This window comes from Rutidosis leptorrhynchoides, chromosome 8 (genome assembly GCF_046630445.1).
Source record: "Rutidosis leptorrhynchoides isolate AG116_Rl617_1_P2 chromosome 8, CSIRO_AGI_Rlap_v1, whole genome shotgun sequence".
Lineage (NCBI taxonomy): Eukaryota > Viridiplantae > Streptophyta > Magnoliopsida > Asterales > Asteraceae > Rutidosis > Rutidosis leptorrhynchoides.
Genome location: NC_092340.1, coordinates 23,574,332 through 23,590,811, shown reverse-complemented (window position 1 = coordinate 23,590,811; position 16,480 = coordinate 23,574,332). Strand labels below are relative to the sequence as shown.

The window sequence follows — 16,480 nt, the reverse complement described above, 5'->3', positions numbered from 1 at the left end:
GACACCTAGTGCTCTTATACTGTCGTAAGGGAAAAATTGGGTTTTTTTTTCCGATGATGATGAATTTGGGTTACAGATATGAATTGAATAAAACAAGAGAAATAGCTTGTTCGCTACGCTGGGCGAAAATTACCAAACTATCTAATATTCATATTTAAAAGGTAACATTTTTTAATGTATCAAATTGAATTTTCATAAATAATTAACATATAACTCGTTTTTAAAATGTTACTCATTAAAATTAAGATAAAAATTATTTAGTTACAAAATAATAATGAAGTATCAAATATCAAACATATTTGTTATGCATGTTTTCTAATGTTGTGATAACAAAAAATTTTAACCTCAAATATGTAATATATACGTTAGTATATACTCCGAAATCAATAATATAGTCGTATACATTTTTTGACCAAAAAATTCACCCTTAGATTTTGCGGAAACCAAAATTATAGTTGCCTACAATTTTTTTTTTATCAAAGAATTCATCCTTAGAGCTAAAAAAAGTATATACTTCGAATCAATAATATAGTCGTGTACAATTCTTGACAAACAAATTCATAGAAAACAATAATATAGTCATCTACAATTTTTTTTTTCAAAGAATTCACCTTTAAAGGCAAAAAATAAAAAAATAAAAATAAAAAATTGTGAAAGTTGAACAGTAAAATTGGGCCAATCAGAGCCCTACATTCCGGGCGTAAATAGTATAAGGTAATTAAACCCATATAAAAAATACCTTTGATTATTTAGTATTTAGCCAAACTGAAAATATGTTTTATCTATAGTTTCCATTAAAATCCTATAATGATGATGATGTCATTATTAGGTTAATTTATTTATTAAGAAAAAATCAAAAAGAAAAAGAATCTAAGCATGGTGGGTGATGTCATTAATCTAAATAATTTTGAATTAAAATTAAATCTTATTTAATTAATTATTGTTATTAAATTTTATTAATAATTATTTTTATTAATAATTATTATTAAATCTTATTAATAATTATTTTAATTATTAAAATTAAATAACTTTGAATTATTTTAATTAATTATTTTGAATTGGGTACGAGAAGGTATAAAAGCGAGACATAAGAAAATCAATTTTAAATTTATATTTTAATTTACACTTTTAAAATAAAATGATAACCAATATTATCTCTTATGATTGTATGTGGATTGTTTAATATGCATTTTAGGTGTTTGATGAAATATTCAGCTGACGAGTTTCTTAGTCGAACTATGTGGTTCCACTGGTCATTAAACTAAATGACTTTAGCATTTACGTTCATTTAATACTTAAAACATATCATTAAACTATTTCGTTTAAATAAACCCGTGGTTTCACGGATAATTTCACTAGTTTTATCATATATATATATCTATCAGAATTGCAAATAAATAAGTTATCATGCGTTCCTGCACATGGATGCATGTTATTCACTCACATGCCGGAAACAAGGTCGATATTAGTGGGGGTTTTTTGTCAAGGACCAAAAATTTCGGAGGTCTTATACATAATTTCATTCCTTTAAAAGTATGTGATAACAATCATGAACTATACGACATTATAAATTGACAACTTCAAAAGGAACATAATAAAGAGCTAACCAGCTAAATTTTTACAAATATATAGTTAATGGTTTTAATAAGGGTAAAAAAAACTCGATTAAATTGTATATATCGGAGTAAAAATAGTTATCTTTAGTAGATACTTTAAAAGTAAAATCATTCTCTTTTTACCATACTATTAGTCAATGTCGTCTCATGAATTTAAAGTCAATGCTCAAAACTTAAAAAATGCACCCGTATAGATATTGAATTTTTTAGTACATACTAAACTGATTTGTGATACAAGTATTTGATTAATAATTTTTGTAATTTGATTTATGAGAAAATTTGTAAAAGAATAGATTATTAAAAAGTCCTTTTAGAAATTTGAGCTCATTTGAACTTTTGAGTCTTGTTCATCTCTAAACTTTACACATGTGTAAATTCATCCCGTTGACTACTTGATTTGTGGTTTTTTTTTTAAGAAAAAAAATCAAGTCTATTCCATATTTTCCTTTATGATTGATATAATTTTTTTTTTTTTCCATGGTTATGATTAGGAGTACTTTATTAGACTACTAGAGTAATTTGGATAAAGTTAAATATTACTCTTACATTCATGATTCACGAATGTTTTAGATTCTGATTCTGATTGGTTTATAACCCCCAACAAGAAGCTGTTTTAAGTTTTGTTTTCTAGTGTTGATTACTCCAAGTAGCAAATGAAAAAAAAAGTGATTTGTTTGATTGCGTAGCCCATTTTGCCATTTGCACTTTGGTTTGTGCCCACATGCCAATTCGATTAGATGTGTACCCGTATCGTAGGGCACGTGTTGTTAAACATTAAGAATCTAACTATGTCCATACACCAGTCACTAAATTATTTGCAAAATAAATAAAAGTGATATGTCGTTCTTTTATATGTACTTTATAAAATTACGGAGTACATTATAAGCACACGTTTAGATTTATTTTTATTTTTTTTCTCTTCCTTTTTAAATAACGTACGAATCACCTTCTATGATAAATACTCATATGCAAGATCTATTTTAGAGGGTAATGATCTGGGTTGCTTCTATATATCAATGTAGATATGTTCATGTACAATAATCGATCAAAATAAGGATCGAGTGTATATGATTAGTAGATTACAATCTCTGCCTAAATCTAAAAATTAGACATTCGTAATTGATACGGTCTATATTATAAAAATGTTGTGCGTCGTATTATTATATAGAATAAAGTTTAAACAATCATGGTGTATAAACAATTCAAACTTTCTATTTGTGTAATATATCTTGATATTTTTATTGGTTTCATTTTTATAATAAGGTATCAAGAATCATCGTTTTATTGTAATTGTAATACATGCAATATCAACAACTGGCTGGGAGCACCTCAGTATACGATCGCATACAATAACTGGGAGTCCTATTACACCTAAGACCAGCTTCAATTCACCAAACCAATGATCATCTCGCGTAGTGATTGTGGACTCTTCAAAGTTCATTATACACACTAAAAACTTGAATAATTCAACATACAATATTGTCATATTTGTTCATATATGTTAGAGTTTTGTTTTTTAGTATCAGTCTTGCCGCGTAATTTTAGATGTATCTTTGTTCAGATTGTTCATTTTTTGATAAAAAAATCTTTAATTATATAATATTCGTTTTTTTGGACAATTTTTTTTGTCATACGTTAAATTGTCACATTTTAAAACACACAATACATAATAGAAAATCAAGTAGGCATTGTCTGAACGGTACCCCACATAGTCTGGGATCTAAAAGGTCACTAGTTCGATCTCTGGCATTGACAAAATCCCTAGATTTACCCTCTGGGGGGTTTTTCCAATGTGATTTCTTCCTAACGCGTGTGTGACAAATAATCATGAAGGTGGTTAACTCCTCTCTGGGCAATGCATATTATTTTGTTAGAAAAATAATGATACATAATATAAAATCTTAGTTTCTTCTCATTTTTATGGCGACAAAATATAATTCCCACTTAAAATTGTTGTTTGTTACTTTGTTACATTTTCTTAAACATAATTGAGTATTGTTTGTTTTTCAGTCTCCAGATTTTATTTTGTAGATCTTATTATGCATGGAGTATTATATATGCGTGTCCGTAAACGTTTTTACTATATATTGTTTGAAGACATAAGTAGAAATATTGTTTTATTCTGTCTGCAAACTCGAATATGCTTCTTAGTGATGCAAATAAATTAAGTTATTTTGCAGACATAAAAACAAATAGTCATACAGATCTTTAGACAACATTTTCTCTACATATCTGACAAAAAAAAAAGTTAAAAAACAAATAGCACCTTATATTTCTCAACTAAACTATTTTATGGGCTCATAATGTAATTAATATGTATATTAAACAATGCGCAAGAAGCGGGCAAAAGCTAAAACTGTCGCACCTCACTCGAAAGGCGACTTCTTCTTCAAAAACCTCGGGTAACTTAGTTAAAAAAGGAGGGACCTACTCCAAAGTGAACTCTACCAGCTCCCTCAACACCAACGATTTCGGTCGGGGTCTGGGTATCCATTGGACCGCTGATCAGTGATCTTCCATTCCTCCACTCGTTTGTAAGTTCTTCTAATGTCTTGCATATCTCTTAATATTCGGGACGTGGGACAATTCGGGTAAAATTAAATGGCTTAAAAAAATATGTAATGAGGAAAAACCGGTTATCCTAGGACTACAAGAAACCAAAAGTGCCCAGGCACCTGACTCTCTAATCGAATCCTTTTGGCATAGCTCAAACCTTATGTTCGTACAAAAAGATGCAATAGGTGCATCAGGGGGCTTACTTTTAATTTGGGACCCAGCCACTTTTATATTCGAACAAGCCTTAGAAGGGGAATTCTTTGTCGCTATTAAAGGGAAATGGGCGGGGTATGATACTGACATGGCATTCGTAAATGTATATGGCCCACACTCTCATAAAAAAAACTCAAGTTCTGGACCGAACTCTCAACCCTAATCAACCACATTAACGTCCCCCACATATTATTTGGCGATTTTAATGAAGTTAGATCCAAATCCGAACGCCCCAATTGTATCTTTAATCAAACCTGGGCTGACAATTTTAACAACTTCATAAATTGTGCTAATCTCATCGATCTCCCACTTGGTGGTAAAAAATTCACCCGTATTTGCATCAATAAATTGAAATTCAGTAAACTCGACCGTTTTCTCGTCTCTGAAAGCGTCCTAAAATTGTGGCCCGACATCTCCTCAAAAACCCTAGATAGAGACCTCTCAGACCACTGTCTGATCATTCTCAAAAACTCATTCGTTGATTTCGGCCCAAAACCTACATGAGTCTTTAATAATTGGCTAAACCTAGAAAATGCCGACGAAATTGTAAAAACTACATGGCTCCTCCCTGTAGCTGGTAACCGTCCTGATTGTATTTTTCGGAACAAACTAAAAAACATTAAACTCGAACTTAAAAAGTGTAGCCAACAGTTAAACAACTTGACAATGAAATTAAAATGCACTTGAACGCATCCAATGATTGGGAAAAAATCGCGGAATCTAGACCACTTACAGAATCTGAAAGAAAAACTTGCTTAAACGATAAAATACAACACTTTGAAAAAGAAAAAAAGAAGACTAATATGCTTAAACAAAAGGCACGCATTAAATGGAACCTCGAAGGTGATGAAAATTTCAAATACTTTCATAACTACATTAAAAGACGTACAAATAAAAATAACATCCGAGGCATATCATTTAACGGTTCATGGTCGGAGGAACCCAACATAATAAAAAACGAAGCACTCAAATACTTTGAAACACTTTTCACATCCAAAAAACGAAAAGGATCCTCACCGTTCCTATATATCCCATGCAGATAACCTCCTTCTTGAAGCTCAATTTTCCGAAAATGAAATATGGGATGCACTTCATGATTGTGATAGCTCAAAGGCCCCCGGGCCTGACGGCTTCAACATGAAATTCTTCAAAAAATATTGGTGGCTGATTAAAGAGGATCTCATTAATGCCCTAGATTGGTTTTGGTGTAACACCGAAATATCTAAGGGATGCAACGCCTCTTTCTTCACACTAATCCCTAAGAAAGCCAACCCAATCGAATTTAACGAATACCGACCACTCTGTCTAATCGGAAGCTATTATAAAATCCTCACCAAAATTCTCGCAAACCGCATCTCAAAAGTAATTCATAAGATAATTGGCATCGAACAAATAGCCTTCCTAAAAGGGCGAAATATCCTTGATAATGTCTTGATCGCAAACGAAATAATTGACGAACTCAAAAGGAAAAAACAAAAAGGTCTCATATTCAAAGTTGACTTCGAGAAAGCATTTGATTGCATAGAATGGGACTTCCTTTTTGACACTATGAAGTATATGGGTTTCGGCACCAAATGGGTCAACTTTATCCGTGCTTGTCTTTCTTCTTCTTCCATCTCCATCCTTATTAATGGATCCCCGACCAGGGAATTCCTCCCCGGCAGGAGTATCCGTCAAAGAGACCCCATCTCTCCTTTTCTTTTCATCATTGCTGCTGAAGGTCTCAACATCCTCTCTAAGCGTGCAATCGCAAACGACTAACTCCGTGGCATTTACGTTGGCCATGACAAGATTGTGGTATCTCATCTCCAATATGCAGATGACACAATCTTTTTTGGTGAATGGAGCAAACGTAACGCAAAGAATATCTCTAAATTACTAAAATGTTTGGAAAATATATCCGGTCTAAAGGTAAATCTTAAAAAAAGTAATCTCTATGGAATCGGTGTTCCAAAAAAGGATGTTGAGGATATGGCTAAGTATATTGACTGCTCTCCTGGCTCAACTCCATTCACATACCTGGGACTACCAATCGGCACTTCTTCTACAAAAGCTTCCACATGGCAGCCAATCATCGAAAAATTAGATAAACGACTCTCTGACTGGAAAGCGAAATCGGTTTCATTTGGTGGCCGCCTAACCTTAATCAAATCTGTTCTCACTAGTATTCCTTTGTATTATTTTTCCCTATTTCATGCACCCCTTAAAAAAATTAACACACTGGAAACAAAACGAAGAAATTTTTTTTGGGGCGGGTCGGAAGCGGATAATAAAATAAGCTGGATCAAATGGGAACATATCCTTTTACCTTATGAAAAAGGCGGGTTAAACATCGGGTCCTTAATGTATAAAAACATCTCCCTATTATGCAAATGGTGGTGGAGATTTTTTAATGAAAAGAATGCGTTGTGGGTAAAAATCATATCGAGCATTTATGGGGAGGGGGGTGGGGGGTTAACTCTAACGTTTTATCTAGAAATGTTGCAGGTCGCACAATTTGGAATGAAATCATCAAGGCAGGACAAATTGCAGATAATTGCGGAGCTAACTTCACCAACTCAATTTCAAAAGTCATTGGTGACGGATCCAGTACCAAATTTTGGCATGACAACTGGTGCGGCACAGATAAATTCTGTAATCAATTTCGAAGACTATATATGCTCGAATCCAACAAAAGTGTCTCAGTTGCGGATCGACTCAAGTCAAACAACCCGGCTTCAACCACTTCATGGAATTGGACTAGACCACCTAATGGACGAACTCTTACCGAACTAACAGAACTACACAATCTTGTAGCAACCATCACCCTCTCCGATAAGCCTGATACTTGGAAATGGAAATTAGATCAAACCGGCATTTTCACAACAAAAGCATTAGCCTCAATTCTCGATAACCTAAAACACAACACACCGTCATCCATCATTAAAACACCTAGAAACAAGCTCATACCCCAAAAAATTAACATCTTCATCTGGAGAGTTCTACACGGAAGAATTCCGACTCGTGTAGAACTTGACAAAAGAGGCATCGATCTTGACTCAATCCTATGTCCACTATGCAACTTACACATAGAATCTGTCGATCACATACTATTCCATTGTTTGAAATCATCCAACATCTGGAAAGCAATTCTACAATGGTGGAACCTCCCCGACAACACCTTCTCCAATCTTACAGACATAACCTCAAACAATCATTCACTCAACACATCGAAAAATGGTAGCTACATCTGGCAAGCCATTAAATGGGCTTCCACTTACATCATTTGGAAATACCGAAATCTCATGGTCTTTAGCAAAAAAGAATGGTGTGCTGCCACAATACTATCCGAAATCCAGACACAATCATTCGCATGGATATCCAAGAGATTAAAAAAGTCAATACTCATGTGGCAACAATGGCTAGTTAATCCCCTCTTTTACATCTCTCCAAACCATCAGAGATCTGGCATCGGTTAATCGACATCAATAGTCCTATCCGATAACGCATTCATGGCTTGGATTCCCCATTCACACTTGGTTAAATGGGTAGCGTCAGCCAATTTTGTCATCGCAAGTGCGGTACTGCATGGCTGTCTCTTCTCAGCTTGATGTTTCAAGTTCCGTGGTGTTAATGGCCTCCTCGCCCATGAAATTGTATATATTTATTCGGTGCATTATAATATATTGTATAGATTATAGGGCTTTTGTAACTCTCCGTTATATTAATAAAATTATGCTTGCATTTAAAAAAAAATGTAATTAATATTTTCACGAAACACACTACGAATGTATTCAACGAGATATAAAGTGATTAAATGACCTTGATTATTGAAGATGAAGAATAGAAATATAGTTTTATAATAATGGTCTCAACGAGAACTTTCAGTTCGTCCCGTTTTCCTTACATTTCACAATATTTATGATGGTCTCGGTCTTATTTCGTCATGTTATCCTTTAATTTGTTGTGTGTTATGTCTCGTTTCTGTTTTATCTTTTGTTGTAGATCATTAGTTTAGTCGGTTCGATGTGGTGTGTTTGTTGAATGGGCGCGGACTTGTGTTTGGAAAGACGTAGCTTTTGTTTAGCTTAATTATCTAGTAATGAGGTTCGTCAGGTTTTTCTTGTAATCTCTTTTGTTGGGCTCATGCTCATCTTTGATGAATGTGCCTTTGTTTTTATTGTATTCGTTATTTTAAGGGATTAAAAGAGATAGAGATGTATATGTATGTGATGATACGTATAGCATACTGGGCTTGCATTTGGGATTCTCTGTTGACGACCCATAAGGTTTTTCCGAAAACCCCAATACCCCATCTATAAATAGTGGGTACATTCTAAACACAATATGCTTGTTTCCAAAAAAAAAAACCCTTTATTGCACTCAATACAGTGGTATTAGGGTATATACAATTAGCGCAAATGGGTTGGTCCGCTGTCTGTTATGTCCACTCTACATAGAGTCTGACTTGGTCTGTCTGTTATGTCTTCAAAATATTCTATTGCATTCAAACGTGTTTATAGGCTTTAGTGAAAATATGTTTGATTAGTATAATTACTGCGGATTGCCTGAAATATGATGTCATTCATGAGATCATTCCATGTGTAAAAAGTTTGGTTACTTTTCCTTTGAAGTTGCATACTCCCTATTTGATGTATACAACTGGAATTTGATGATATTGCTACCGAAATAAGTATCTACAACCTGATAACTTAAAATTGTGATGTTTGTGGTAATCTCAAGTTAAAATCTAATTATATAAATTTGCATATTTTTAAAATTTTATTCAATGTCTATCTAGGCTCTAGCCTACCGTACTATAAATATTATGCAATATGGAGTATCTATTTAGTTGCGTTTTAATGGACTTATTTAACCATTCATTAGGTGAACGTTTTTGACTTTAATTCATAACCAATAAATAATTTGTTATTATATTGCTTTTAATCATGACATCTTTTTTTCATTCACTGTCATATCAGCATCACATTAGCTTTCTCCTTCCATTTACTCATCACTTCCTCCCATTACATTTTCATAACACACCACTACTAACCCATACATCATTCCTCACATTTTATTTATTATTATTATTATTATTATTATTATTATTATTATTATTATTATTATTATTAAATTGAGATCTTGGCCATATTTTTATTTAAAAAATTATTTTTATTCCAAAACACATGTACGGTTACATTTGTTTAAACTACGACATAATTAAACTAAAACACAATAAAATACTAAAAACATTTTTCTATTTGGAATTCGTATAAAAACGGTCATCAGTATCGTAAGCAGGTTGATAGGGTACTTAACGGTTATCTTCATCTTCCGAAACTAAATAAATAGAAATTCGATTTGAATGTTAATCGACAGTTTCTTTTATACTGTACCATTGTTCGTCGGTACGTAGGTACGTATCGAACATTATAGGAACACAGTCATCTTCAAAATAAAGCACGTCGGTGTGTTCAAAGGGTGAATTTTCTTTCAATAATTCTTTTTTTTTTGAAAGGCAATGTTAGTGGTTAGCACACGAAGTTAATTCACGAAAATCCCCCCCCCCCCCCCCCCCCGAGACTCGAACCCTGGTCTCCTCGAACACCATGTTAACATGGTGACCAATGAGGCAAAGCCCCATTGGCTTCTTTCAATAATTCTAACAAGTCTTGTAAACTGAAGTCGTGAACGTCGAATGCTTCGAACGAAGCTTTCGAAGCACGCCTACAATCGTACATTTTATACGCATTCCGAAATTCATCTCCGTATTACACGTCGAATGAGACAATTATGGAAAGAAGTGTCAACATTTTTGAGTGATTGTGAAGTGTGTGTTTTGATTTTGAGTTGAATGTTTGAAGTGTTTTGTTTATGATTTGTATATATAGGTGAAAAATAAAGATATCCATTAAATATATATCTGTTTGAAATATACAAACGGTCGCTTACTCGCCCTACATTATGCTATACGATCACATTCACCAGCTCGAAATGGTGTGCAGCTTTGGAGGGCGGCCGAGGTTGGCATCATTGCCATCGGCGCCCTCGGTTATAAAGTTTGACGGCGGGTGAGCACGTTTTCCGTTGGGAGTGGTCTTAAAGAATTTTGAACCAAGACGCTAACTAATGGAGTAACTCATTTGATTATGTTTTTTTCTTGAAAGATACAACGAATATATATAATTGCAAGACAAAACCTTTTCATATAGAGATGAAAAACATGAAAGTGATCATAATATAGAAAATGGTTAATGTTGTTTGTCTTACAAAACAAAACATCTATTAGTATCTTGATGAATGAATGCTTAAATATAGATCGTGATTTTTTTTATTGAAGAGAAAATAAACAAACACGATATAAACGTACATATACAAACACAAATCTGCGCGCGTCGTACATGACTTACAAGGTCATTTTGGCGATTTTAAAGACTCTACTTGAGATTTTCCTTGCGGACCTCTAGTCCGTATGAAAAGTCTATATTCATCAAAAGTCATTGGAGGATAAAGAGATGGCGTCTCAGGTTTTACCAACTCTGGTGCTGGATGAATAAGCAAATCGCTCTTCGGATTAAAAAAATACGCCAACGACACTCTCTCTTTGTCCGGATTCACTATCACCCTGTGTTCTACACTCTTGTATATAGCATTGGTTAAAACCTAAAAGAAGGAATGAAAAATTACATGATGAGTCAGATATTTAAAAAAGTACCTTTGTACCTTAAGTAGGATATTAAAACACAACTTTTTAACTGAAACATATTAATTGACTGATTATCAATATATCAACGTAACAAATTTCCTTTGGTAAATACATGTATTTACGAAAACATAAAAACAAAATGTTTCAAACACTCTTAATGTAGGGAAAATCTCATATTTTCCCCTCATAAACACATAAGTTACATATTTTCCCGAAGTACAAGTTTTATATGCATTATGTACAATGATAATAATTAATGCATATTTGGAAAATATGCATTTTATGTGTTCATAATGGCAAAATATGAGATTCTCCTCGTGTTATTTTGTATACAATTGTTAGTTTTAATATCTTCACAAACGTAATTGAAAATGGTCACGAAATAACAATTGCATACTTCTAAGTAAATATATTTGTCATCTTCTGAATAGTTTGAACGAAAAAACCCACTCAGGCTTGCCTGAGTGGCCACCGAGTTGCCCAATGAAGCACACCACTCGGGTTCAATCCTTGGCTATGCCAAATTGTTTAAAAAGGGAGTGTGACAAGAGGGTGTGCATAATGCGCAATTCACCCAGTACCAGATCTCGCGCTCGGGAGGGTTGATTACCCGAGGTTTTACCTTCTATGGGGGAGCCAATGTGCTCATTCATAGGAGGGTTTCTTTGCTTACCAAAAAAAAAAACCTTATCGGTTTATCCAGTTATACTCTTAGTCTTATTCATTTTATACATATGAGTCAACATATAAGGGCATATGTTATGTCTTTAAATAGTTAAATTCATAACTAATATATTAGGGAGTAGTAGTATATTTAGTATATTACTCCGTAATTATTTTGGCTATCTTATGCTTTAAGATAAGAGGATAAGATAAGAACATTTAAATGAATTTGAAATTTCTATTTATAATTTAAAAATCATTAACTATACTCATTTATTTTCGTTATATATTAATAAGTAATTATGATTTTATTATTTATGAAAACCTATGGTTCATTAAATATTCTGATCTTGTGCTCTTAAGACATAAATTGAAAAATTTCTAATTATAAAAGAACATTAATGAATTTACGTAATGTTATGTAATTAGAAATTTAATACGTTTTTAATTAGTCTTAATTTATGCCCTTAAAATGTTAGACAAATTCATATAACATATATCAATCAATTCTCTAACATTATATTAACGGTTATTATTGAGCTAGGCCACATCTTTTGATTGCAACGATCATAATACGACATATATGGTATAGGACAAACTGAACTAACATGTTTATTTAAACATTTTGGTCATTCACGTGTGAATTACAATCTTATTAGATATTTTGGAAACAAACAAATGACAACCACCCGAAATGTAAAACAGCCATCAGAATGTTTTGGTCCCCATTTTGCACTAGACCAACTTGACATAAATCCGAAAATACCACTCAATTATCAAATCTTAATAATTCATGAAAATATAAAGTTACCTGAATTTGATCACCGATGTTCACAATTATGGCATGTCGAGCCGGTTTAACCGTGATCCATTGTTGGTCTCGTCTAACTTGTAGCCCGCTAACATTCTCATCAGGGAGCAAAAATGTGATGCCACCGGGATCAGAGTGAGACGATAGACCTAAGGTTAAGTCGGGTTGTGGACATTTTGGATAAAAGTTTACTCTCAAACAAGCCCCAATATCATCACCACCAAACGCGTTTTGAAGATAATCTTGTTTTAATCCGAGATTAATCGAAAACGCCTCTAATAAAACATTGCCCAATCGAACTATTTCCTTTGAGTATTCTTCCACAAGTTCCCTACATTATAAGAAACGAAAATCTATACCAACTTAATCATAGCTTACTTGAAATTTTCTTTGTCCTTCTAGTATGTTACGGACAGGGGCAGAGACAAGGGGTGACTGAGGGGTGTTCAGCCTCCCCCAATGCTCAATCGAGACCTAAGTTTCATTTCTATTATTAAGCACAAATAATTGTAAGCCACTCTCAAAGTTCAAATATCAAATATAATGTTATGGCTTGTTAATGTAGTTTTTTTTTTTTAATTATCCAATTAAAGACTAAGTTACTCCATTTGTAAATCCTGACTACGCCTCTGATTACGGGCCAATAGTTTGCTAATATCATACTCCATATACTTTTTTCGTTAAAGCAACAAAGTTAGATATACCTACTAGTGACGGAGCCACATTATTAAGCGTGACCTGTCAATTGTGACCTGTCATTACACATGTGACAGAAGCAACCATTATCATACTGTTACAAGATTTGTAAATTCTTGCCGCGAAGTGGAATCGAACCCGCGCCATTTTTAGAATCAAACTTTCACATCGCGGGTCCTAACTTCTAAAGTACCAACATTCATTACTGAGTAGTTTATATTGACTCGCTCACGAATATAAACCCAGAGTTTTAGATTTAACAATTAATATATTAGCTAAATACTTATCAGTTAACACTTGTATAATTCATTTGTCAAACACTTAATTCGTACTTGAAGATATTCACTTTAGCATGCAAACCCTTAAATAAATTCAATCTAACACATTCAAATATAAATATTTTGTCAACTGATTTGATTTTAGAATTTTATTAGTCTTTTTATATTATTTTAATTAAAATGATTCTCCTTTTGATAAAAAATGAAAATTCAAAATTCTTATACTATAAGTTAGTAATGAATTAAAGTTTATAAAATTTTCTAATAAGTAATGATAATCCTTAGGATTGTCTTTAAAAAAAAAAAATGATGCATGAAGTAGTGATATATTTGTTAACTTAGTGATGGTTAATTCTTAAAAAATAGGTAGTTTACTTGAAAATACAAACAAAATTAGCATGTTTAAATTTTTAATGACAATTCTTAGAATTATTATTAAAAAATATATTATTTTATTTACTTTGTTTAAAAAAGGAAAATTGTTCTTTGTTATTAACGTAAATAAATTTTGTTACTAAAAATAGTTTGATTATTATTTTGTACCACTTGCAACCAGATCATGCAATTAAGTTTTTACACGTACACATATACGGATCCCAATGTAGCATAATTTATGCAAAGAAGCTATACACGATATTTATAAACAGAGAAGAACAAATAATGAAGAGAGGAAAGAAATGAGATTATTTAGTGTTGAAGGAAATATCAAAAGAAAAATTATATTAAATCATCATGCATTCGGTTTATTTATTTCCCTACATAGAAACACTTAAACACTACGTTTTCACTTTTTTTTTTTCCTTTCAATCCTCTCATTTATCTTCGATACAAATTTAGAGGATTCCGCATTAAATTCATACAACAATGTTCAGGATGATCAATCAAATTAACCAATCACAATAAAAATTTATTTTCCTGTATTTCTTCTCCCTCTTTGTGTGATGGTTCATGCATGCTGTGAAATTTTTTGCATAAAAACGAGTGATTAAATCATTTCTCATAGAAATTTATGAAACGAAGCGTTAAAAGTTTACACTTTCAAAGATTATTTTCATCAATATCTACATGAAACTACATGAAATAATATTTCCGTGACTGTTTTTTTAATCCTATTCTGATAATTAATTCTAAATTTGAACTTAAAGACTACTTGTTAAGAGCTTGAGGTATGATGTATAAATTTTTCGTGCTAAGAAGAATTAAACTCAACATAAGCTCTACTTTTGTGCTATCTACTTATTTTCTTGTCACATTTAACATAATCATACAAACTATTTACTTCCTCCGTTCTATTAAAAATATGACTTTTTGTTGAAGTTAAGGTATATTAATATATTGTCTAATCGCCTTTCATTTAGTGTTGTAATAAAGTGTAACTAATAATTTTTTAATAAATCAATTTCTATATTTAATGTAAAATTTCTGATAATAAAAGAGATATAATTTGAATATTAATGATTCTTTATTGCTATTTAGAGTAAGCAACAAAAATTTTCAGACGAACACAGATAGTAAGGTGGACAATTTATATGAGACGGGTAAAAAAAATTTTTTAGTGATACTTGTTACAAATTTGTTAACTATGAGTTTATTATGGTAAATAGAACTAACCTCAAAGAAGGTGGTTTATCAGGCCATTTGTTGTGATCCTTTAAACAAGAAGGAAGATAATGAAGGAAATAATAATCACTCCAATCAAGTATAGCTCCTTTTTGAAGCCCTAATCTACTTCCATAACCTTCATATGTTTTCGGCGAATTCGCGTATTTTTGCTTCACATCCATCGACTCATGAAAAAACTCCCGCCAAATCTCTCTTACTCCATCAACTAACTCCCCACTTAATCCATGATTAATCACTTGGAAAAATCCCCAATCACGGCACGCGATCGAGATTTCCTTCAACGTCGCTTCACGAACGGTGACATCGACGTTTTTAAGCCCGGCCAAATCGATAATTGGTATGTTTAGATCGGGTGGAGATCTGGTAAACGATGGGCGATCGGTTAGTGGTTTGATGTATCTATCCGGGATTACGGGTTGCCCACTTTCGGATAAGGATTGGACCCGAACAATGGGTTCTAGCCAATGATCACTAGGGCAAACCATGGTTCAAAGGATAAAGGGATAAGTATGAATTTTAAAGAGATTTTGAAATGGATTTATAAGGTTGGAAAGGGGACTGAAGTGAAAAGGACTTAAATGAAAACGTGGGAATTAATACATGGAAGTGTGTGTATTCTGTGGTCTAGAATGTCAACGATAAACAACATGAACGCCGACAAGACATTATGCATGTTTTTTATTTATTTTTTTGTTATTGTTATTCGTTTTTTCTTTGTCAAGTTCTTTTCTATTTTCCTATATGATTAAGTTTGATTGATTGGTAGATGGGATGGTCGTAACACTTGTCGTTACAAAATAATACTCCCTCTGATATATTTTTCTTTCTTCCAAAAAACCAAAATTTTATAAATAAAAGCTCTTTCATCTCGAAATGAAAGAACCTAACAAGCTAGAGTATAGCGTGGTAAGTATATTACGTAGTACATTTGTCCGATATTTCTTCTAAATGCTTTAAACTAGTTTTCGAACCCTCGCTTCGCGCCAGGGGGTTCGGTTTTCAATGTAATTTATTGCATTTAGTTTGTAAAATTATTTCGTGGTTAACGATGACATCGTTGAAGCGCAACTCGAGTCGAACTAAAATGTGTAACCCGTCAAAGATTTAAATGTTATTTTAAATTAACAATTTATGTGTATCTTCGCGTTTCGCTATGGGATTGTTGGCTTTTAAAAATTTAACGCAATTAAGTCGTAATCTTATATTAACACTTCGTATGATTTAAGAGTAGAAGATTTGCTGAGATATATCCAAAAAATACTAAATAATTAAAAATAATAATAATACCCATATGTGTTTGTTGTTAATAGATAAAAATAGTTACGGAGCCTACGAG

The 16,480-nt window shown here is 32.5% G+C and overlaps 1 protein-coding gene across 1 annotated transcript; it reads right to left on the bottom strand.

The window, feature by feature from the left end:
• Positions 1-10,591: 10,591 nt before the first annotated feature.
• Positions 10,592-15,633, bottom strand: LOC139861283 (jasmonate-induced oxygenase 2-like). The gene is made up of 3 exons (XM_071849649.1): positions 15,133-15,633; positions 12,548-12,878; positions 10,592-11,030 (listed from the first exon to the last, which is right to left on the bottom strand). The coding sequence occupies exons 1-3, from the start codon at positions 15,627-15,629 to the stop codon at positions 10,782-10,784; spliced, it is 1,077 nt and encodes a 358-aa protein (XP_071705750.1). The 5' UTR covers positions 15,630-15,633; the 3' UTR covers positions 10,592-10,781.
• Positions 15,634-16,480: the final 847 nt, after the last annotated feature.

What these genes read in the sequence shown, in the direction of transcription:
- LOC139861283 (XM_071849649.1), bottom strand. Translation starts at nt 15,629, where the DNA reads ATGGTTTGCCCTAGTGATCATTGGCTAGAACCCATTGTTCGGGTCCAA. An exon ending in GATAAACCACCTTCTTTGAG is followed by an intron (nt 12,879 to 15,132) that starts GTTAGTTCTATT and finishes CTTATAATGTAG; the next exon opens with GGAACTTGTGGAAGAATACT. An exon ending in ACATCGGTGATCAAATTCAG is followed by an intron (nt 11,031 to 12,547) that starts GTAACTTTATAT and finishes TCCTTCTTTTAG; the next exon opens with GTTTTAACCAATGCTATATA.